The sequence below is a fragment of the Nomascus leucogenys genome, chromosome 5 (genome assembly GCF_006542625.1).
Source record: "Nomascus leucogenys isolate Asia chromosome 5, Asia_NLE_v1, whole genome shotgun sequence".
NCBI lineage: Eukaryota > Metazoa > Chordata > Mammalia > Primates > Hylobatidae > Nomascus > Nomascus leucogenys.
Genome location: NC_044385.1, coordinates 53,525,372 through 53,551,635, shown reverse-complemented (window position 1 = coordinate 53,551,635; position 26,264 = coordinate 53,525,372). Strand labels below are relative to the sequence as shown.

Sequence of the window (26,264 nt, the reverse complement as noted above, 5' to 3'; positions counted from 1 at the left end):
AAAAAATTGTATTCAAATTAAATATTTTTCCATTTAATTATTTCCACCCTCACTCTAATGCTTAAAAACATTACGCCTATTGGGAGGCTGAAGCGGGTGGATTGCCTCAGCTCAGGAGTTCGAGACTATCCCGGGCAACACAGAGAAATCCTGTCTCTACTAAAATACAAAAAATTAGCTGGGCGTGGTGGTGTGCACCTGTAGTCCCAGCTACTCGGGAGGCTGAGACAGGAGAATCACTTGAACCTGGGAGGTGGAGGTTGCAGTGAGCTGAGACGGCCACTGCACTCCAGCCTGGGTGACAGAGCCAGACTCCATCTCCAAAACAAAAACAAAAACAAAAACAAAAACAAAAAACATTGCAACCAAAAAGTATATGACTCTCTATGGACAGTTAGTGCTCCCAATGGACTTATTTAAAAACAGAAAATCAATAGTTAAAAGCAAATCCTCAAGGATTGTCCAGAGTTAGTTCTATGAGGAGGAAGTACCAGAAGATAGAACAGGGACAAAATGAGAATCAAAGCAGACTGGGGATTCTTACCCCTACTTCCCAAGTTTGTTTTTTAGTAAAAAAGAAAATACTGAAAAATTTTATCAGCAAATGTATAACTACCCTCACTTCTCAATTGCAAAACTGTGAGAGGGTCTGATATAGGTGTATGCTTAGTTTTAACCAAGTCCCACTTCTGAATCCAAATCTTTCAACAGTGTTTGAACACTAAAACAGTATGAATAGACATGTTATGATCCAGCACGTAGAAAACTATGGTCCAACTGTATAGTATTTCCTATTTTATCCAGCTACTCAGTTTCTATCCTCCTCCAAGATACTCCCTAATTTATTCCAGAAAGATTTTACTTAACATGCCAGTCCTCTCAGTCTGTCACCACTTCTTCTTACAGAACCTGTTTCTTCATGCCTCACCTCATCTTGCCCTATTCCTCCTTTTCAAATGCCATCATTCTCTTGATTTGTAGCAATCACCTTTTTTCTGTTATTTACAGTTTTATAAAATAAGCATGCATCCCTAAATAATCTAGCTAAGTGTTTACTTCTTTTTATATATGAGATCATGCAGCATGTATTATATTTTGACTGATTTCTTTTGCTTACATTTGTGAGATTTATTTATGTTGTCTAGTTGTTATTTATTCATTTTTATTGCTATATATTATACCATTCTGTGACTGTACTATAATTTATTTATCCACTTTATTAAGGATACAATTTAGATGGTTTTAGTTCTTTGGCTATTACATAACTATGAATATTCCTATACATGTCTTTTGGTGTACACGCTGGTTGTATAATGTACATATTCAACTTTCATAGACAAATTTCCAAAATCTAGGTTTATATCCTGGCTATGCTGCTTAAAAGTTATACGATCAGTAAAATACAATTTAGATATTTTGAAATAATCCAGTCAAGGGGAAAAATAAATAAATAATAGTAAAAAAGAATGAAGAAAGCCTACATGTGTTTTCATGAAAGTACTAAACTCACTAGTAAGGTAAATTTACAAATCACACTTAGAATACTCCAGTGATGTTATGGTGCTATGTAAATCTCTCAATCCTATACTATAAATGTTTAAAGTCAAAATAGCAAAACGACAACAGCTACAATTAGTGGCTAAGGAACAGAATAGATAAAGAAGTAAATTAGGGCAAGAAAAATATAAATTGTGAGAAAGGCAGAAAAAGTCTAGAGTATTTTTATGCAAACAAAGTTAAGTTGATATCAGCTAAAAATGGTCAATATACCTATGGGACTGTTTATGTTTGCTGCATGGTTAAGTACAAAGAAAGAAATTACAGCAGACACACAAATTAGAAAGAGAAAGGGAACAAGTTAAACACCACAGAAAACCACCAACAGGAGAGGAAGCAACAAAAAATGAAGAAACAGAGAATCTATATAACAACCAAAGCAATTAATAAAATGGCAAGAGTCAGTCCTTACCTATCAACAGCAACCTTGAATATAAATAAGTTAATTTTTATATTGAAAGATACATAGTGGCTAAATGAATAAAACTACAAGATCCAATGATGTGCTACCTATAAGAGACTCATTTCATGGTTAAAGTCAAATATAGACTCAAATTGAAGGGATGGAAAAAGATATTCCAAGCAAACAAAAAGCAAACAGGAGTAGCCATACTTATATATAATAGACTTGAAGTTAAAAAAATAACTGTAAAAAGGTCATTATATAAAGATAAAAAGATCAATTCAACAAGAGTAAATAATAATTATAAATACTTACGCACCCAATCCTAGAGCACCCATATATATAAAGCAAATATTGTTAGACCTAAAGAGAGAGATGGACTGCAATACAATAATACTAGGGAACATCAACATCTCACTTTCAGCAAAGGACATATTATTTAGAAAAAAAAAAATCAACCCAGAAACATCAGACTTAAAGTGCACCATAGACCAAATGGATCTAACTGAACTTTACAGAATATTCCACACAACAGCTACAGAATACACATTCTCGACTGCACATGGAACATTCTCTAGGATATATCAGATGTTAGGCCACAGAACAAGTCTTGAAAAATTTGGGAAGGAAGAGATCATATCAAATAGGTTTTCTGATCACAATAATGTGAAACTTGAAATTAACAACAAGAAAAACTTTGGAAACTACATGAAAGTTAAATGACATGTCCCTAAACAACCAATTGGTCAAAGAGAAATTAAAAGGAAAACTAAAAGATTTTTTGAGACAAATGGGAATGACAACACATTATCCCCAAACCTATAGGACACAGCAAAACTAGTTCTAATTGGGAAGTTTATAGTAATAAACACCTACATAAAAAAGAAGAGAGATTTCTAATAAACACCCCAAGGAACTAGACAAACAAGAACTAACTAAACCTAAAATTGGTATAAGGAAGAAAATAATAAAGCTTAGAGCAGAAATAAATGAAAAAGACATGAAAAAAATTAAAAAGAGGCCAAGTGCAGTGACTCACGCCTGTGATCCCAGCACTTTGGGAGGCTGAGGCGGGAGGATCACGAGGTCAAGAGATCAAGACCATTCTGGCTAACACAGTGAAACCCCATCTCTACTAAAAATACAAAAAATTGGCTGGACATCGTGGCGGGCACCTGTAGTCCCAGTTACTCGGGAGGCTGAGGCAGGAGAATGGTGTGAACTCAGGAGGCGGAGCTTGCAGTCAGCTGAGATAGTGCCACTGCACAGCCTGGGCAACAGAGCGAGACTCCATCTAAAAAAAAAAAAAAAAAAATTAAAAAACAGCAATAAAATGAAGTTGGGATTTTGAAAATATAAACAAAAATGACAAACATTTAGCTAGACTAAGAAAAAAGAGAGAATACTGAAATAAATAAAACAGAGATTAAAAAGGAGACATTACTACTAATACCACAGAAATAGAAAGTATTATAAGATACTATTATAAACAACTATATGCCAAAAATTTGATAAGACAGAAGACATGGATAAATTCCTGGATGCATACAAGCTACCAAGATCAAGTTATGAAGAAATAGAACATCTGAACAGACCAATTAAAAGTTGAATTGAAGAGAAAATTGAATCAGTAATAAAAAGTTTTCCACCAAATAAAAGCCTAGGACCTTATGTCTTTGTTGCTGAATTCTACCAAACATTTAAAAAAGAACTAATACCAATTCCTCTCAAACTATTCCGGAAAAATTGAAGAGGAGGGAATACTTACAAATTCATTTTGCAAAGCTAGCATTACTTTGATTCTAAAACTGGACAAGAACACAACGAACAAAGAAAACTATAGGCTGATATCCCTGATAAGCATCGATGCAAAGATTCATAACAAGATACCAGCAAACAAATCCAAGAGCACATTAAAAAGATTATTCATTATGATGAAGTAGAATTCATCCCAGGGATCCACGGATGGTTTATCATACTCAGATCAATAAATGTGACACACTACATTAACAGAAAGAAAGAAAGACAAACATGATATAATCATTTCAATAGGTGCAGAAAAAGAATGTGACAAATTTCACATTCCTTCATGACAAAAACTCTCAACAAATTAGTATAGAAGGTATGTACCTCAATACAATAAAGGCCATATATAAAAAACTCATAGCTAACATCATACTGAATGGGAAAAAGCTTCATATACAAATGGACCAATGGAAGAGAAGAGAGAGCCCAGAAGTAAACTTACTCACCAAAAGCCAACTGATTTTTGACACAGGTGAGAACATATACTGGAGAAAAGACAGTCTTCAATAAATGGTGCTGGGAAAATTGGATATTCGCATACAGAAGAATGAGACTAGATCCCTACTTCTCACTGTATACAAAATCAACTCAAAATGGATTAGAGACTTAAATATAAAATCCCAAACTACAAAACTACTAGAAGAAAATATAGGGGAAATGCCCCACAACATTGGCCTATTGACTTAAATGGACATGAGTTGGCAATTCATATAATTAAGGACAGATGGCAATATGAAACCATTTCAACTTACCTAAGGTTTCAGAACAAAAGGTGAAATCCTATATTTCACTGAAAGTTAACTTTATATATCACTTTGGGTCATACTTCTTAAGTAACTTGTTTCTGAAGTAAACTTAGGATATGTGAGGGTTTTTCTCATTCAGGGGGTAAGAATGACTTTATAGAGATCTTGCTTTGAAGAAGTCTCTGATTAATGAATGACTGGAACCAAGAAACATAACAGTAATACTACTTATTGTTGGTGGTTGTTGGTAAAAACCATACTTAAAAAATTCTGAATGACCCAATGGATTTTTGCTTTTGTTGACAGTTGCCATAAGAAAATCATATAGATGGATGGATAGATATAGATAGATATATGATTCATAGAGACCTCTCCAACTCTTTTCCTCTGTCTTGTCATTTTCTTGCTTTTCTTAAGCTTGCTCTTTCTTCTATAACTCTTCTGCCATTTCCTTGTTCAGATAATTTCCTTGGCTCACTTGGCCAATTGATATAGTCTTCTTAATCAATCTCCCTGTCTCTTCTCTCTGCCTCTTTCAATCTACCTTGTATACTTCTGCCATAATAGCCTTTCAAAAACACAGTAATCATGTTACTTAAAAAAAGTGTATGCATATTCCCTAGTTTCAAGCTCCCAATCTTGGTATTGAAAACCTGATCAAACCCAGTTCTAACCTGCCTCTCTATCTTTAACTATCATCTCCTATCAGGAATTCCTTATCTTCTAATCAATCTGAAGTACTAATTACTATTTTCAAGAAATAACCTTTACCTTCTAACTGCTGTGCCTTTACTCAATTTTTACTATTGCCATAAAATATCCCACATTTAACACTCCAAATTTCACGGCAATATCTACTACCTCTGTACAGTCCACCCCAGATCTCTGGAATTTACTGGTCTCCTGAATATGCTCCTGTCACAGAAAATACAAGCTATCTTTTATTACAAACGTTTAATGCCTTTTCTTCTACCTTTGATTATAATCTCCTTGAAAACAGTTCCCATTTTATTCTTCATAGTACTTTATGACAGGTAAGAATTCAATGACTGTTTATTAAGTTGAGTTCTTTCAACAGAAAAACACTGAAGAGGCATCAGATCATGCACGCCCAGAGAGCTCCACTTGCACTCCTTGAGGGCTCCACCCTCGACAGAAAAGGAGAAAGCGCAGCTTCACTCGTTTCTAGGCTGTGGAAAGTCTCCAATTCAACTCTGTTTCAAATGATGCTGGTCACTGTTTTGTTGGCTACCGTTCTTGGTAAGTAGTGGGAAGACAGGCCAGATGACCAGCATGCAACTGAGTTCATCACACACCCTATTTGAAGAGGTGTCTAAGAGATCTTTAACATTATGGGATATATTTGACCACCTGGAATTTGGGAAACATGCTATAAACTAAAAAAAGAAAATCTTGTTTTATAGACCGTCCTGATGCTCCTTTTTAGAATTTTTCTCTCCAGGAAACTCTGAACAACTTAACATTGAAGCAATCATGACTTGTAATAAATGCGTATTATCTGCCAGCCTGGCCATGAACTCTCACTGCCTGTGTGGTTATTTAGAATGTAGAGGAGGTTGGTATAATTCTTCTGGGGCATTTGGAAGGTCACTCAGTACTTTGTTTAATTCTTGCCAGCAAAGTAGAATTAAGATTTTATTTTTCAAGGGTTTAATGTTTCTCCACCTTGTGATGCTTTTGAAAAATATTTTATTTTTTAACAGGCCATTTATTCTAAATCTAAAAGTTCCAAAAGGACAAAAATGAAATGCCTCCTCATCCTTGACTGAGGCAACTAATCTTGTATAATGTTATTATTAGTAGAAAATATGTTTCTGCTAAGGCAGGAGGTAGAGTCATATGGCATGGCATAGCTACCTATATTCTGAGCAGACAGACGTGGGCAATCTGATAGAATGATGAAAATCAAGTCTATTCATTCACTTTCTAATAAATTAGCACTTATACAGTCAAAGACAGATGAAATTTTTCTGTGTTTACTCATTACTGTTATCATTATCATTACTCAACAAATGTGTATTATTGATCACTTACTGCGCTCATTGAACAATGACATAATAGGAGTTATGATGAAAGAGAAAATCATGGTCTCTGCTCTAGAAAACTTAGTACTCGGACATCGAGACATTGTGTCCCAAGATATAACTGTTGATGTTCCTTGCCATTTTTTTTGTGTGTGCAGGTGACTGTGGTCCTCCACCCAAGTTACCATTTGCTTCTTCAATAAATCCGTTGTATGATACTGAATTCAAAACTGGAACTACTCTGAAGTACACTTGCCACCCTGGGTATGGTAAAATCAATTCAAGTCGACTGATTTGTGATGCCAAAGGCTTGTGGAACTATAGTATCTTTTGTGCAAGTAAGTATCAACATTTATTTTTCTCACTTTTACTTTTTTTTCCCAGAAAGTTCTTTTAGGAACTTAATGAATTACTTAATTCATATGAAAATCTTTGATCAAAACAGTTCAAAATTAACATCACCTATAGTATTTGGAAGAAATCAGTTGGGAATACACTTGGACATATTTTTCTAACAGTTAGAATATAGCATCTGCTTCCCTTTTCCTTCTGTTTCCCTGTCATGAAGGTCATATATTTTCGAGAGCATACATTTTTATGGACAACTGGTCAATAAATACATCCAGTATTATCACAGTGGTCTAACTGAGCAAATGAAACTAAGTGAAGTTTTTTTTCTCTTCTTAAAATGTGTCAGAAAAATGAGATATACATTTACATTTATTTTTTTCTCAAAGCAAAATATTAATGAGTCAGAATAAGAAATAAGCATTGAAAAATATCTCTAGGTCTATCTGGAAGCAGGAGTTAAAGTTAGTGAACCAGACTTTTTTTTCTCTAACGTTCTATTTTGTGAGTAATTGGAATCATGAGTCACTATTTTAATTTTCCTCCTAGAGAAACGATGCAGAAATCCATAATTAATCAATGGGATAGTGGAAGTTAAAAAAGATCTTCTCCTTGGTTCAACCATAGAATTCAGCTGCTCAGAGGGGTGAGTATAAGGCAACTTAGAAGCAATAATTTCCTTTTCAATTAATTTTTATAAGGAGTTAATGCATTTATATGTTTCAAAAATAAAAGTGGCATAAAAAGGTATACATCAATAATTCTCACTTCCGCCCCATCCTCATTCATCCCATTTCTCTCTGCCCTCTGACAGAAAATGACATTGATTAGTTTCAGATTTATCCCTTTAGTGTTTACTTCTATAAATACGAGTACAAGTATTTTTGTCAATATTTTTCCCCCTTTATTATACAGAAGATATCTGACTGCATACATCGTTTCGAAACTTAATTTTGTTTTTTTCACTTACAACATTGCTATGGACTGAATTTTTTTGGTATTCCCTCAAAATTCATATCTGAATCCCCAATGTGATGGTATTTGGAGATGGGGCCTTTGAGAGGTAATTAGGTCATGGGAGCGGAGTCCTCATGTGGGGATTAGTGTCCTTATAAAAAGACATGAGAGAGCTTTCTCTCTCTCTGTCTCTGTGTCTGTTTTTCTCTCTCTCTCTTTCTCTGCCATGTGAGGACACAGCAGGAAGGCAAACCATCTGCAAACCAGGAAGTGGGCCCTCACCAGAACCTAACTATGTTGGTACCCTGATCTCAGACTTCCTAGCTTCCAGCACTGTGAGAAATAAATTTCTGTTGTTTAAGCCATCCAGTCTATATTTTGTTATAGCAACCAGAAATAACTAAGAAAATATGTACTAGAGATCTTTGACATTCACGCACCAGGTGTGTCCTCATTCTCTCTCTCTGTCTGTATGTATATGTATGTTTACAGCTGTATAGTTTTCTAACGCATGTGTCGTAGCTTATCATAGTTTATTTAATGATTCCTACTGATGGACTTTTGTGTGTTTCCAATCTTTTCCTGTTACACACAATGTCCTGGTGCATACTTTTTATATATGCTATGTTATATGTATTAATATAGAGAGATGTTTGTAGGATGAATTCCCAGAAGTGGGATTGTTGGATCAGAGAGAAGATGCTTTGAAATTTTGCTAAATATTGCCAAATTGCTCTTTATAAACTGTAAAATTTTGTAATATAAACAAATGCCTGTGTCTTTACCTCTGTGATTCACTATTTTTGAATTTTTTGCCTATTAAAAAGAGAAAATAAAATCTCTGTATAGTATTTTTTAAGCTTTTTGTTTTTTTCAGATCTCTCAGGGGTGAAAAACTTTTTATTTTGAGGTAAGTATAGGTTCACATGCAAATATTAAAAAAATACAGAAAGAATCCATATCTTTCTCTAGATGGCCTTCACATTGTCTTGGCATCATTTATTAATAAGTCTACATCTAATCCAGGTGAGAGAACATCTTTTAAAAATACGTATTTAATTCTTCAGTGTATATTAGTCTTTTTTAGATGTTTTATTCAATGCTTAGTCTTTTTGTATATTCACACAACCAGTTCCTTTCTCTTGAATTTTTAGTGCAACATCACTTTAGAGGTATCTGCCTGACTGTTCTGTTTTTATAGAGTTTTCCAATGTTTGCTTGTTTATATTTCTATATGAACTTTTAAATTGGTTGATTTTTACTTTTAAACAATTGTATTGAGCTTTTAAATGAACTTTAAGAGAAGAGACATTTTATGATGTTGCATCTTGCCAGCCAAGACTTTCCATTTGTCCTAGTTGTCTATGTGTGTGTGGCTGTGTGTGTGTGTTTCAGGACTGTTTTAAAGTTTTCCCCATTTACATTTTTCAATTCTTATGTTTAGTCTTTGCTATCTTATTTTATTTTTGTCTTATTTTTGAGATTGCAAATGGTGTCTTTTCTTCCATTATATCTCCTAACAATTTTTATTTGTATATACGGAAACTACTTATTTCTATATATTAATCTCATATCTCAGCTAATGCCTTGAATTTCCTTATTACTTATAATAGTCTATCAGTTGGTGATATGGCTTTGCTTTGTCCCCACCCAAATCTCATTTTGAATTGTAGCTCCTGTAATTCCCACATGTGGTGGAAGGGACCCTGTGGGAGATAATTGAATCATGGGGGGGCGGTTTCCCCCTTATTGTTCTCATGGTGATAATTAAGTCTCACAAAATCTAATGATTTTATAAGGGGTTTCCCCTTTCACTTAGCACTCATTCTTTCTTGCCTACTGCCATGTAAGACATGCCTTTTCCCTTCTGCCAAGATTTTGAGGCTTCCTCCGCTACGTGGAACTGTCAGTCCATTAAACCTCTTTTTCTTTATAAACTACCCAGGCTCAGGTATGTCTTTATCAGCAGTGTGAAAACGGACTCATACAGTGGATTTTCTTGGGATTTCCAGATATGTAATTATGTCATCTGAAGATAATGATTCTGTTATTTTCTCTTTTCCAATTTTTGTATTTCTAATTCCTTTTTCTTATGTACTTATGCTAGCAATTATCTCAAATAAAAAATTGATACCGGTTATTGTTCTCTTATTCTTGACTCTAGCAGAAATGACTAGCATTTTCTTCCCAAATTTAGTGGAGCGGTATCTCCACTGATTCCCATTATATTGAACATTTTTGGCCAAAACTAATTGTTGATTATTTTTCAAATGCCATTTTAGTGACTATCAAGATGATGGTTTATTTTTCTTAATAGATTTATTAATATCATGTATATATTGGTCTGCTCAGGCTTTCATAACAAAATACCAAAATCCCACGGGCTGGGACAGTTCTGAAGTCTAGAAGTCTCAGAACAAGGTCCCGCAGGTTTTGGTTCCTGTTGCATCTCCCCGCCTGGGTTGCAGATGGCTGGTTGTCTTCTCACTGTGTCCACACATGACCTTTCCCTGGTGTCAGCATGAGGGCGCAGGGACTGCAAGTGGGAGATCTTTGTGGTGTTTTTTCTTATAAGGATCCTAATCTTACTGGATCAGGGTCCCACCCTTCTGAACATTAATTACTTCCTTATGCAAATACAGCCACACTAGGGGGTTAGGGCTTCCACATATAAATTTTGAGAGATAGATACATTCAGTCCATAACAAGTTATTCTATATTAATATATTTCCCAATTTTGAAGGATCCTTTTATTCTTGAAATAAAACTATACTATTTGGTCATTGTATAATTTTCTTTTAAAGTGTTCCTGGACTCTGTTTGATAATATTTTATTCAGGAACTTATTATTGATATTCAGGGTAAATTTTTTTTTAAAGGCAAAAAGTCCTAGAAGAAAGACTGGGACTTGTCAAGAGCAAGGACAATGAGATGATAATCAGGAAGTTAGGAACTTATGAGTTCCTAAGGAACTCTCAGGTTTATGAGAGTAAGCCAAGCTCTAGAAGCCAGAAGAAAGATTCAAATTAGACGTCAGAGTACTAGTACACATCAGTAATGTGTCTTGCTCGTTTATTTAAAAGAAACTACATAACAAACTCAAGTGAACCACTTACTTGTTTTGAATTGCCTTATTTATAGCTTGTTAGGGAAAGTGTAAGATTTAAGCCAAGTCCTCAGATTTTAGGTGTAAAACTTGTTGTGTTCTCTTTTTATTCATTGCGGATGGGTACCATGTGATACAAAGAAAAAGCTTAAGTTGCTTAGAGAAGCTAGAGCATTTTAAAATTGAACAAACCCTTTGCTTGATATGAAAAAATGTAACTGCAAGTTGGCCTAAATGGTAATTAGTAATCAAGACAGCATGATTTTTTCATTTTAAAATATTTAATAAAAATTTGTTTCTTTTTTTCTTTAACAGGAGAAAATTACAGTGTTTATTCATGCAATATACATGTGGAAGAGCTTGGTGATGAGTAACTCAAAGGGGGTGATTAGAATTTGGGGCTTATATACCATTTTAGTAGATGAAGGGAGAAAGGCACTTACGGGAAACAAATGACTTTTTAGAAAGATAAATACATTTTCAGGGGAACAAACAGGAGATAAGAAAGTTTGTAAAAATATATATTTTTAAAATTTCTACTTTAGGTTCAGGGGTACATGTGCAGGTTTGTTTTATAGGTAAACTCACATCATGAGGATTTGGTGTGCAGATTATCACATCACACATGTACTAAGCATAGTACTCAATATTTATTTTTTCTGATTTGTCCAAAATCTCATAGACAATTCATGTCTAGAGTAAATGAATTCCACTAAAATCTTTGACCTATCTTATTTAGATTTTTCTTAATTGGCTCAACCACCAGTCATTGTCAGATCCAAGGTAAATGAGTTGACTGGAGTGATTCTCTTCCAGAATGTGTAAGTAAGTAAAACTTTTTTTTTCTGACCTGACTACAAACCTAAACTACTTTAGGTAATAACGCTGCTGTGAAATTTCACTGCTTGTTTTACCCTCCATTAGAATCTGCATGAATTTTCGATTTAACACAATGCCTACCCTGAGTGTTTCTTTCTCTTCACTCACTCCCCTCAGTTGCCAAGTGCGAGCCCCCTCCAGACATCAGGAATGGGAAGCACAGTGGTGGAGATCAAGAATTCTACACATATGCCTCCTCTGTCACCTACAGCTGCAACCCCTACTTCTCACTCATAGGCAACGCCTCCATCTCCTGCACCGTGGAGAATAAAACAATAGGTGTCTGGAGCCCAAACCCTCCTATCTGTGAAAGTAAGTCAGAATGATGAGTTCTGCTTTGATCTCTTTTATTTGTTTAAAAACAAAAGGAAGGCATATTTATTAGGGAAGATGGAATGATTCAAAGAGAAACTAATCACTGCAATGATGGAGTCATTCATTTGTTCAACTAATCTTGTTACATGCTGTATCAGTCAGAATAGCATAGGCTGTGCTACAGTAGTAATCAATACCTAAATCTCAAGACCTTTATATAGTACAAGTTTTTTTTTTCAAGTTTCTTCTTAATGCCCTGCTAGTCTGGGAAACTCCCTAGGGCAGCTGTCACTTATATGGTAATCCAGATTGTTTAGATCTTTGACACCTCCATGTCAAAACTTCCACAATTAGTTCAGCAGGAGAAGAGAACAAGGAAAGTCAGTCTCTGGCTCTTCAGTTCTTTGACCTGGAAGTGACATCTATCACTTGTCATTACAGCCTTTTGGCCAGAACTGGTTCCTTATTTCTGCCTAATACAGAATAACTGGGAAACACTGTCTTTTGTTTACCTTACAATAACTGGAAATATGGGTGGACACTAATAATGTCAACCATGCATGCCTAAGGAGCAAACAAAACACCAACACCAGCAGGTAATAAAGGTAATAAAAGACAATGAAAGAAAGTACTTTCCCTTGGCCTCTCTATGGAAGCCAGAAGAGATGTTAAGTCAATATCAGTAATGATTCAGCTTGCTGGTTTAGGACATTATTCTTTACTGCAAATAAAGTGCCTAAAAACCATAGTATCACATATTGTTTTGACTCAGTACAGGACACAGCCAATGCCGGGGTGAGAGAGAGGATAATAGTGAAAAGACTGCAAGAAGTGGAAAAGGCAGGAGCTGAGACTGGGTAAGTTAGTAGGGGCCAGGTTACGAAAGCTTTGTGTGTCACTTTCAGGAGTTTGGAATGAAGGAAAAGGGAAGACATTAAAAGGACAATGTGAAGTGAGACAAAACATATCTAATAGGCACCTGTTGCAACCTTTCAGCCAGGAAGTGAAGGTGGCTTCAACTGTAGCCATAGCAGTGAGCCTGGAGGGAAGTTGAGGAAGTATAGAGGAATTAAGATGGCAGGATTGACAGGACGTGATGACTAACATGATGTGGGGTGAAGGCGGCTTGTTCTCTGCTTATGGAGGCGCAGCACAGATTTCCCGATACCCTGGCTGCCTCTGCATGACACCATATCATTACCATGGGTCACTGACCTCCAACCAAAATCATCCAGGAAATTAGGCCATTTAATGGAAGGATTTGGAGACACTGAGATTTGGACTTCAGGGTTTAGATATTGCCCATTCTTATTGATGAGAAAGTTGGAGGACTTTACATGACTAACATGATAGGACCTCATTTTGCTGAGGTTTCTGGCAACTGAAAGGAAGTATACAAATCTCCAAAATGTTTTCTTTGTTCAGTGCCTATTAAATATATATTTGTATCAGGCCCTCTTTGAAGCCATGCCAACAGTTACAGTCACATCTTTACTGCCATTTCTCTCTGATAACTCAGATGTCTTTTTGTATGCTTCTTTAGAAATTGTCTGTCGTCGATCACAGATTCCAAAGGCAATCTTTATTTCTGGATTTGGACCCCTCTATACTTAAAAAGACTCTATTTTGGTTAACTGTGAGGAAGGTTATATCCTCTGTGGCAGCAGTTTAATCTATTGTGAAGCGAATAATGAGTGGTATCTTTCTCTTCCCTCTTGCATATCCAGTGAGTATGGACTACGATGGAGTTCCAATATTTGGATCTAAAATTATCCTGACATATAAGTGTGGCATGCTCATAGGCACAAGCCAATTTGACTCCCAATAATCATTTTAAGATAAATTAATACTTTTCTTGTTAAAAGGAAGATTTTTTTTGTTAATAATCTCTAGGGCTATTGGAAGAATTTCATATATATCATACAGTCATGAGACCAATGACTTCACAGATATTGTAGACTTACATATTTGCTCTAAAAATTTTGCAGGAGACAATAGTAAAGTGTTTCAGTCTAACAAAATCAATCTATTATGAGAATTTTTTGAACAATGGCAGTAAGATTCCTTTAAGACAGTTCTTTTTTATAATTTGCATAGAAATACTCTGTGGGCCAATATTGGTCTTGAGACCTTGATGTTGTAAATACATACAGATTATTTATAACATTAATGATTTATTGCTAAAATTTATTGAGCATTTTCTATGTTATAAACACTGTTCTAAGTGCTTTACATCAATTAACTCATTCAATATTTACAACTATTCCAAGAAGTTGCTATTTTTTATCCAGTTTTAATGATGAGGAAACTGAAAAAGGAAGATTAAGTAACTGGCACAAGCTCACATAGTTAATTGGAGGTGGAAGCCACCACTACATTGTGGTTTATCTAGTCTCTTCTGCTATCACATGAACTTAGGTGCCATTCAAAATGTGTAGTAATGAAATTCAATAAATACACAATTTGACAGACACATATCCTCTCCTTGATTCACACTGACCTTTAGCATATTGTTGAATAGAAAAAAAAAAATACAAGACTAAAGGCCCAGCTGCAAAAGTTATATGGGGCTTGGTTTGAGGCCAAAGCATGAAGTTGCAGATGACAGCGTCATGATGTCAAGAAGAATGTCTCTTATTTTAATTCCCCATTAGGCAATGAGATTAGAAAGTCTGTCTTATCTTGGAGCAAATTTTTGCTGTGTCTTTCTAGTGATCCTAATGCTTCCCCTGAAGACCAACCATTCTAAAGTGCAGTGACGTGAAAGGAAAACTAAGCTCCTACAGAGTTGGCCCAGCACCTAGAAACTGTCCCCTTCCTGCACCATGGCATGCTTCCCAGTACAGCCTCTCCAGTGGCACATGCATTTAGTAGACACATGCACTTAATAGACACTAGTCTATTGGGCAGTGGTGCTGCCGAGTCTTTTTCTGGAATTCCCATTTAATCTTTACCATCTCATTTTTTGCTGAATGACTATGTTATATCCCTTTTTTGTGACAGGCTTATGAGTCACTCTTCCATTCCCAGTAACACGTTTCTTTCACCCTTGTGCTTTCTTTATGAGTGAATGGTTGCACCAACCTACCGGACATTTCCTATGCTTCCTGGGAGAGAAATGACTACAACCTAAGTGATCACAAAATATTTGAAATTGGAACTGAGTTGAAATATCTATGCAAACCTGGCTATAGACCTGCTTTAGATGAGCCTCTGTCTGTGACTTGTCAGGAAAACTTGACATGGACATCTTCCAACGAGTGTGAGAGTAAGAAGACTTGAACTTTGTTTTGTGTATATATGTGTGTGTATCTTCTTTGATATTGAAAATGTTGAGCACAATCCTTGAAATTTGCTGAGACTTGCTTCACTCCATAGCATATAGTTAATTTTTATAAATGTTCTGTGTGCACTTGAAAAGATGCATATTTTGCAGTTGTTAGGTGCAATGTTACATATACATCAATTAGATCTAATTTTAATGGTTTTGTTCAAATCTATTTCCATATTTATATTTATTTCTTGTCTACTCGTTCTCTCAGTTACTAAAAAAGTTTTGTTTGTCTTTTATCTTTTCAGAGATTTTGTCTGTTTGCTTGCTTGCTTGTTTTGAGACAGGGTCTTGCTCTGTCACCCAGGCTGGAATGCAGTGGCATGATCTCGGCTCGATGCAGCCTCAACTTCCCGGGCTCAAGCCATCCTCCTGACTCAGTAGCTGGGACTACAAGTGTACACCACCACACCTGGCTCATTTTTGTATTTTTTGTAAAGATGGAGTTTTGTCATGTTGTCCAGACTCGTCTCAAACTCCTGGACTCAAGAAATTCACTCACCTCGGCCTCCCAAAGTGCTGGGATTACTGGTGTAAGCCACCACACCTGGCCATCTTTTTAGTTTTTTCAAAACATTTTTTGCTTTGTATATTTTGAGACTACATTGCTAGATGCAAACAAATTTAGAATGATATATTTTCCTGATAAATTTCACTTTTTATCATTATAAAATGACTCTATTACTACAACTGTTTTATCTTTAAAATTCTACTTTTACATTAATATACTTCTGACATCTTTATTTGAGTTAGTGTTTACATGGTTTATCCTCTTTTAGTCTTTTGTTTTTATACTTTCTGTAATTGTATATTTTAAGTGTATCTTGGAAGCAGGATAGAGTTGGATATTTTAATCCTACTTGACAATTTTCATTATTTAATTAGAGCACTTGTCAGTGTGCATTTAGTGTAATTATTAATATATTTGAATTTATATCTACCATCTATTTGCTATACACGTTTTTTGTTTTACATTCTTTTTTTCCCTTCTTTTGAATTGATTTTAAATGTTTTTTCCATTTTTTAACCTGGTATTTACTTGGTATTTATTTACTTTTAGCTCTTTTTATGATGTTTACACATAATTTACTACTTTTGCCTCTTCCCAGGCAATAAAAAGCCTTAGGAAACTCTAACTTGATTTATCCTGCCTGACTTATATGATTTTATTTTTCAATTCTAAATGTGTCTTAAACTCTGCATTATTATTATCATTATTACTATTGCATTATTATCTTAGTAAATCCAATTAGTTTAGATTTGTTCACATAATTACTATTTTATTCTCTTCTGATTCTTCAGTCATATCTGTTATCCCTTTCTTTTGCCTCATAAATACTCTTTAGTTTCTTTTAGTGAGAACCTGTTGATGATAAATGTCTCTTTGTTTTTCTCAATGTGCCTTTATTTCGCCTTAATATTTGAAGATATATTTGCTGGATATAAAATTCTAGATTGGAAATTATTTTCCATGGTCATGTGAAAGATTTCATTCCATTGTCTTCTGCCTTTGTTTCTGTCAAGAATTTTGCTATTAGTCATACTGTTGATCATGTGAAGGTTTTCTATTTTTTTTGATTGCTTTTAAGATGTTCTTGTCTTTATTTTGTGGCAATTTTTGTCTGATATGTCTGGGTTGGTTTCTTTGTGTTTAGCCTTTTTGAGATTTAGGATATTTCTAGAATATGAGGTTTGATGCCTTTCATTGATTTTGGAAAAATTTTCAACTTCAAATACTTCAATATTACAAATAAGTATTTTCTTTGAGTACAATTTCAGCCCTATTTTCACTCTTCTACTGATACTTTGGCTACATTTATGTTAAGCTTTTATACTGAATATTCTGTATTTCCTGTGCTCTTATCTGTGTTTTTACTTTTTGTTTCTCAGTATTTTACTATGAATATAAATTAAGTTCACCAATTCTCTCTTCATTGATGTATTATCTGATATTAATTATTAGTTGAATTCTTAACTTTATTGTTTTTTCAGTTTCAAGATTCCCATTTGTAGTGGATTTGTAGTATTGATATTGATTTTTCTACCAAAATTCTCAATGTTGTATTTTATTTCCTTCTACATAACAAAGCAAAGAGGCTTTTAAGTCAATGTTTAGAACTTCATTTTCTGGATCCGCTCAGATCTGTTAGCATTGTCTCTTGCTTTCTTTGGCTTTTTAATAATCTTGTCTGGTCTCCTGTTTGCTTGTGGTAGGTAGTAAGGGGCATTAAGGGCTTTGAATGACCCGAATACAATCAGGGAATGTAATGATACAAGCCTGGGCTTCAATACTTATTATACACAGTTGGTCTATTTTTGGTTTATTCTTACTTCAAGGTATAGTTCTAAAGATTCCCAACAGCTGTGGGTTACCAGCAATCAATCCCCACTACCACACACACATTGAGTTCTGATCAGCTTCTTAGCCACTCAGTTGTATTTTGAGAGAGGAGAATTAGTGTATACTTCTAGATATATATATATAAAAAAGCAGCTCTACATTCCTGGTACACCTCATTGGGTATCTTTCTTTCTCATTAAAAGAACAGCTAAGACAATTAACGTCTTAGCACCTGAATTCTTTCTTCATGGATTAACTGCCCCCCCCCACCATGTTTTTCTACTTGTTATCAAAGAGAAGGTGAATCTAAATTGCTTAGCTCATTACTGCCAAAATCAACACTTCGTTTTAAGGACTTCTAATGAAGAAACATAGTTGGAGGGAAATTAAGTAATAGCACTTCAACCAAACAATGGCAGAATTTGGAGAAGATCGTTGGTCTAACTCTTCCCTCAACTTCTTTGTTTCTTTCTTTCTCTTTCTCTCTTTAAATTTTGGCAAAAGCACTTAACATAAGATCTACCCTTTCAACAAGTTTTTCAGTGTACAATATAGTACTGTTAATTATAGGCACTATTTGTACAGCAGATTTCTAGAACTTATTAATCTTGCACAACTGAAACTTTATACCTGTTGAACAACTGGGGAGTTGTTTCCCCTCCCTCCTCTAGCCTCTGGCACCCACCGTTCTACTCTCTGCTTCTATGAGTTTGCCTTCAGATATTAACATCTTCTATAAGGTGGAATCAGGTCTTCAGCCAAAGGTGTGTCCCCCTGATTGATTTGCTAAATGTGAACAACATTTAAAAATTTTTTAAAAAATCTTTGTGAGTACATAGTAGGTATATATATTTATGGGGTACATGAGATATTTTGATACAGACATGTAATGTTGAACATTTTTTAATCCATCAGGGGTATGTTGCCCAACACCAGATCTGGAGAATATCAGAATCATAAATGAAAGGAGGTATTTCACTGGTAGATGTGTCTATGCCTATGGAGACTATATTTCATATATGTGTGATGAAGGCTATTACCCTGTTTCTGTTGATGGGGAGAGTTCATGCCACACAGATGGCACATGGAAGCCTAAAATGCCAGCATGTGAGCCAGGTAAGAATATTGAGAGAACCTGTCATAATCATTTCCTAGATTCCGCAAATGATTCCACTTGGTTCCACAAAAGATCGAAGTAGTTAAAACTAACTGAATTTGAGGTTGCTCCTCCAAGGAGCATTGTGCAAAAAGGATCACAGACACACATCACTAGCACCATGCAAGGCAGCTATAGAACAAAATATGTTGGAAGACAAACTTACAGGAGAAATTTTCTTGTAAGAGAAAAAAGTAGAATTGATGAAGTCTTTCAGTCTCATTTTGTCATTTTCCTGCATGTATGCTGATGTTTTAGTAAAGAGGGACACTACCTCACAATGCTCCATATTTATAAGTCAAGGGAGAAAACATGATTTACATATTGTGTAACAATGGAAGCTCCAGGTTGAAGAAGTGATCTGTTAGGGAGAGCCTTGAAGCCTAGTGGCTGACAGTGTCAGCCTTTTCTTTCCTTGCTTTAACTCAGACCTACTGAATCACCTCTCTGTTGAAATACCACGAAGGAGAAGAAATAAGCATCTAAGGTGATAAGCATCTGTCTCTTATCAGGATAAGACACTGAAAATGTTATTATTATGGAAGTATCTTCATTATGAAAGACTCTTCACATCAACACGATGGTGATTACTCGGTACTATAGTTTGGGTTTCTCTAAAAGCAAAGCTTGAGAAAATGACTTGGGAGCCAGTAGTTTATTTTGGAGGTGATTCTAGGAGGTAGGAGCGAGGGATGAGAGAGAGACAAGGGGAATCAGCAAAGGTGACTATTATAAGCAGCAGGGGCTCAATTCTTTGGGACCAAAGAGAAGTGTAAGGAATGCCTTTCATAATTATCTGTCTGAAGGATGGGAGACTGGGACATTTACCCAATACTTTCTGTTGCTCATTGGTTTAGGGTTGCCCTAAAGGGCAGTAACCGCTTCAGTAATTTAGTCAGTAACTGAGCCTCAATTGCAACTGTGCTCTTTCAGCTGCAAAGGAGGCTCCAAAGTGAATCTGTTGAGACAGATTCACATTGAATGCTTTCCGTAGAACATCATCAGCGTAAATCTGAGCTTGTGTAAAATTATACATTTCATCTGCGACTGTAGTCAGAAGTCCAAAGGGACATGGCATGGGTACAAAACATTTGTTACAATATATCCTTTGCACCACTCGATTTGTTTATGTCCCATTAATTAAACTCTATTAATCTTAAGTAATCTACTGCTAACAAGTGTTATAAAAGGAAAGAACAGACATTGTATATTGGAATAATCAAACAAAGCTTCATGAAGAAGTGGGACTTGAGATAACAATTAGAGAAGGTAAACGGATGCTAATAAAGGGGAGTCCCAGGAGGAAATATTAATATATAGAAGTGAAAACGTACATGACGAGTTTAGGGAAGGAGGAGTTGACTAGTTTGGTTAAACAGAAATAGTGCTAGATGGGGCCGAGTGCGGTGGCTCATGCCTGTAATCCCGGCACTTTGGGAGACTGAGGTGGGTGGATCACCTGAGGTCAGGGGTTCGAGACCAGCCTGGCCAATGTGGTGAAACCCCGTTTCTACTAAAAATACAAAAATTAGCTGGGTGTGGTGGCGCATGCCTGCAATCGCAGCTACTTGGGAGGCTGAGGCACGAGAATTGCTTTAACTTGGGAGGCAGAGGTTGCAGTGAGCCAAGACCATGCCACTTCACTCCAGCCTGGGTGACAGAGTGAGACTCCATCTCAAAAGAAAAAAAAAATAGTGCTAGATGAATTTGAAGGATCTATGAAAAAGGCCAATAGAAGTATTTTTATTTTTTCATATGTCCATGGTTTGTTAAAGATGCTGATTTTATTTTTAGAAAATAGAGCATTTTAAAATCCCTGTCACTTAGTTTTAATCTTCGGAGGCAATCATCCTTCAACACAGGACTTCCTTTGACATTCTCAGGGCTCTAAATTTGTTGCAATTTTTCATTCAAGAGTTCCTGAAACTTGAAAGTTCCCTTCTAGTGTGACTACCCCAGCATTTCATATTACTTATGTCAACACTGAAATCATTGTTTAAATGGTAAGATATGGTAATTATGTTCTTATGGTGTTGTAGTTATGGACAAGATTGTTTGGGGATCCTGCAGTTATTCAGGGCCTTTACAACTATTCCTTTACTTAGCCTGACTTCTATTGAGAATGATTTTCATTTAATATGACTCTCTGTGGTTGAATTCATGCTTTCGTACCAAAGCTCATTTAATTTCCCTAAGTAGTGAAATATTTTAGTGATCATGTAAACAAAAACCAAGAAAGGTCCTATAAAATGGAGAATTCTTTCAACCCAAGAGTTGCTTTCATTCACATCAAGCTTTTCTCTAGGTTCTCAGCCTGAAAGCAGAAATGTTGAGTTGTGTCAAGTTACTCTATGGAAAAAGGATTTGGATGGGAACATTTGAATTTCCTACAGATCGCTCAGATTTGGGGAGATTAATCTGAAACTATGAGTTCATGCTCTTCTCTCTCTCTCATCATCCAAGTTTGCAGTTACCCTCCCAGTATTGCCCATGGACACTACAAGGAAGTTATTTTAATTACTCCTTATCCTGAGGCTACATATGAATGTGATGAAGGATATGTTTTGGCTGGATGTGCTACAATCTATTGCAAGTCTTTTCACTGGCAACATGCACCTCCTCAGTGTAAAGGTAACTCCAACTCAACTCATAATCCATAGAAGATAGAATTAGAACATATTAATAGCAATGTTTCCTATTAATCAAAGGCAGCATAAATTTTGTCTTTATTTATTTATTCATACTATTTAAATTATGCTGATATATTTTAAAAAGTAATTGACAGGTATATTGAAAATGAACTTTACTTCCTACTCCAGTCTTCCAAAAGCATAGCTTGCCCTGTGTTCAGAGAGAACCACTACTACCAGGTTCTCATGTGTCTTTCCAGAATATGTTGAGACAGCATCTTTTACCTGAGAATACCTTTGTGGCTCTAGTTTTCATGACAATCCTGAGTTAATTTCAACTACTCAAGAAAGAGGAATTTCAAATGTTAATTCCCAAATTATGAAGTGTTGGAAATCTCCACAAAAACTTCATGATGGTCACCATTTCCCCATGAAATTTACACTTCCACTTTTGACTACCTGATGGTGGTGCTGTTGGTAAACCTGCTGTAGAAACAAGACAATCAAGTAAGGCTCTGTCTCTTGATTGTGCTTGGAGCTTTCATCATTCTGCTTATAATCACCACTGGCTCCGTTTAACCCAGTAAGATTATGAAGCAAGAACAATGGAAAGTACATATCAAGAATCCACAAATCAAGGCTGTGGGGTGCAGCAATTGAGAGCACCAATTCTTACCACTTATAAGCTATGTGATACTGAGGAAATATTTAACTTTTCAGTTTCCTTGTTGGTAAAATTGTGATAATAATAGTATCTAACTCATAGATTGGTAGTGAGGATTAAATGAGATAAGCAAAAAATTTAGCACATAGACTGACATATAGTACTTGTTCAATAAATGCTAATTATTATTGTTATAATTATCATTAAAATAAAAGCATAGAACAACCTGCAGGACCAGAATATAATTGTGAATACAATTTTGTATCGTTTTTATTATCCAATGCTGTTATGATGACTTTTTTTGAGAAACAATGTGATCAAAAATACGTTTTCATTACAGCTCTGTGTCTGAAACCAGAAATAGTGAATGGAAGGCTGTCTGTGGATAAGGACCAGTATGTTGAGCCTGAAAATGTTACCATTGAATGTGATTCTGGCTATGGGGTGGTTGGTCTCAAAAGTATCACTTGCTCAGAGAAGAGAACCTGGTACCCAGAAATGCCCAGGTGTGAGTGGGTAAGTGGCACAATTCAAGGAATTTCTGTGCTACCAATCCCTAAAAATAGTGGCCTCTCCCCAGGTTCTGTCCCAGTTAGCAATAGGGAGATCTGACTTTTGTCAGGAAGCATAAGTAACTTACCACAATTAGCACTTCCAAACTTGCATGGTGATAATCCAAGAGAGACACATTTTCCTGCTCTGTGTCTAGAGCCCAAATCTCTAGACTTGAGAGTCTATTGACCCAGATGTCCTGACCCCTAGCTCTACATTTTCTACAATAAAGGTTGTGCATTTGTTCCATTTCTGATTGGTCCTCAGAACCATCCCTCAGTTGTCCTTGTGGATGTGCTTTGCATCTCCTTTGGAACCCAGCATCTTTTTAGCTTCGACCTGCTTGGTTGCTGCTCAAGGACAGATCTGGGCTTGGCTTGCATGTGAACACTTGCTAGGATGCACTGTCTCTCCTGATTTCCTATTTGTTCCTCAGGTCAATCTCCCTTTTGCCAGTAATGACTCTCAGAATGTACTCCCATCTTTATAGCAGCATGATTTATATTCCTTTGGGTATATACCCAGTAATGGGATGGCTGGGTCAAATGGTATTTCTAGTTCTAGATCCCTGAGGAATCATTCTTAGCAAACTATCGCAAGGACAAAAAACAAAACACCGCATGTTCTCACTCATAGGTGGGAATTGAACAATAACACTTGGACACAGGAAGGGGAACATCACACACCGGGGCCTGTCGTCGGGTGGTGGGAGGGGGTAGGGATAGCATTAGGAGATGTACCTAATGTAAATGACAAGTTAATGGGTGCAGCACACCAACATGGCACATGTATACATATGTAACAAACCTGCACATTGTGCATATGTACCCTAGAACTTAAAGTATTTAAACAAAAAAAAAAAGAATGTACTCCCTTCCCCTACTCGTTTCTTTAAATCACTTTTAGGAGGCACCTGAAGGTTGTGAGCAAGTGCTCACAGGCAGAAAACTCATGCAGTGTCTCCCAAGCCCAGAGGATGTGAAAGTGGCCCTGGAGGTGTACAAGCTGTCTCTGGAGATTAAAAAACTTGAAAAAGAGAGAGACAAACTGATGAACACCCATCAGAAATTTTCTGAAAAAGAGGAAATGAAGGACTTATTTTTCCCTTCAAATCAACATACAGAATCTTCATTCATCAATCCTACTCTTCCTTAAGCACCATCACTCTAATAAGTGTCTGGGCTAGGATAACTTTCTTATTACTGCTAGAGAAAATGTGTAATTATTGACAATCTAGCCTTTTTTAGCTCAAATGTCTACTTTCCTGGACTTGAAGTGCTGGTTAATTAAATAATTATTTACCAAATATCAGTTTGTGTTGTCATCTTGGTCAAGATTTCGCACAAATATGACACACTCCAGTACACAAATCCACTGCCTAAAGTTACTGTAATTAACTTTGCCTCACCTTTTTTGTACCTCAGAAAGAATGGAAGCCAGGAAATTCAAACCATGTTCATACTATAATCTTTATCTGAATGCCTTTATTCTGAATCCCACATGTGCCTACCCTTAACCTACAGAAAAGGATACAAAACTCAAAGGATTTTCTGTAACATTATAGACAAAACCATTGTCTGTTTGATGGCCCCTGTCCACTAGTAACTCATCGCTTTACCCCTGCACAGAATTCCACTCTTCTCACTTTTAACAGCACTTTTACCAGATTGGGCTTGCATGTTGCTCAACTTTATAGAAATGGAATCATCCATTATGCATTCTTTCATACATGTTATTTTTTTCCTTTAAATATTATATTTGTGAGATTCATCCATGTTATACATAGTTGAGGTTCATTTATTTTCATTTCTATTTAGTATTCCACCAGTGTATAAATATATCACAATTAACTAATCTATCCTATTGTTGATGAACATTTGCATTAGTTTTACTTTTTTGGCTATCATGAATAGTGCTGCTACAAATATTTTTGTAAGTGCCTTTTGCTGAACATTGATATTTTTTGCTCCGCATATACCTGAGGATGGGATTGCTGGCTTATAAGGTGTGTGTATGTGTTTGTTCAGTTTTCTAAAGCTGTTATACCAAAACACACTCCTGCAGAACATGGAACACTTGCTATTGTTAATTGTCCTTTTTTTTTTTTTTTTTTGAGAAATTCTGTTGGGTATCACATTGTGCTTTACATTTGTTGTTCCCCAGTGATTAGTGAGGTTGAATTACTTTTCATATGTTTATTGACCATTTAGATATTCCTTTTCTGTGAAGTTCTAGTTCAAGTCATTTACTCATTTTTCTATTGATTTACCTAGTTCTAATTTAGTTGTAGGAGTTTTTAATATATTCTGGACAAAAGTCCTTTGTGAGATATGTATTGCAAATATCTTTTTCCTGATCTACGGCTTGGCTTTTTTTACTTTTATAACGTTATGTGTTTTATAAACATAAATTCCTAATTTTAATGTAGTACAATATATCAAGTGCTTCCCTTTTGATCAGTGTTTTGTATTCCATTTAAGAAATCTATGCCTACACCCAAATCTTTGCCCATGTTTTCTTTTAAGATATTTAGAATTTTACTTTCACACTTAGAATTATGATCCACCCATAACTGCTATGGTGTAAAGGACCAAGATTCATTTTTTTCCATATGGATATACAATTAATCTGGTATAATTTATTAAAAAGACCATCCTTTCTCCCATTGCTCTGTAGTGTCACTTTGTCGTAAGCCAATTAGCTATGCATATTTGGCATTTGTTCTTGACTCACAGTTGTTAACCCTTGGTCTATTTGGCTATATCTTACACCAATACTACAATGTCTTCTTTACTACAGCTTCATAATGAGCCTTAATATCTGGCAATGTGGGTCCTTCTCCTATTCCTCCTCCACCTCCTCTTTAGATTACATTGACAACTTTGCTCCTTTGCACTTAAACGAATTTTAAAACCAGCTTGTCAATTCTCACCAAAATTCTTTTGAAATTTTTATTAGAATGCATTTTATTGATGTATGAATTTGGGAGGAATTGATATCTATACAATATTTTGCCTTCTAATCCATAAACATGGTATTTTCCTACATTTATTTATATCTTTTATTTATCTCTAGCTTTCAGTGAAGAGCTCTTATACATCTCTCATTGAACTTACCACTAGGCACCTGGCATTTTAAGTTTTACATTTACAAAAAAATCTTTTTATATAATTTTTGGACAGTAGATAATTGTTTTTAATTGTTGATGTTTTATTTGATAATTAGCTAATTCGAATTAATTTTTGATATGTCTTTGGCTTTTTAAAGTTCTTAATTATGTCACCTGTGAGAAATAACAGTTTGCCTTCCTTTCCACTCCTACCATTTATCTATCTATCTATCTATCTATCTATCTATCTATCTATCTGCCTGCTTGCCTATCTATCTATTTACTCAGCTAACATTCTATTCCCATGAATGGGACCTGC

The 26,264-nt window shown here is 35.5% G+C and overlaps 1 protein-coding gene across 1 annotated transcript; it reads left to right on the top strand.

Annotated features, from left to right (window-relative positions):
• Positions 1 to 1,481: 1,481 nt before the first annotated feature.
• On the top strand, positions 1,482 to 24,119 carry LOC100588098 (C4b-binding protein alpha chain-like). The gene is given in 12 exon segments (XM_030812447.1): positions 1,482 to 1,517; positions 5,574 to 5,772; positions 6,716 to 6,895; positions 7,455 to 7,470; positions 11,780 to 11,793; positions 11,965 to 12,159; positions 13,706 to 13,888; positions 15,227 to 15,430; positions 18,750 to 18,950; positions 21,454 to 21,621; positions 22,625 to 22,800; positions 23,743 to 24,119. Coding segments are annotated over 12 exon segments (1,821 nt in total). The 3' UTR covers positions 23,992 to 24,119.
• The last annotated feature ends 2,145 nt before the right edge of the window (positions 24,120 to 26,264 follow it).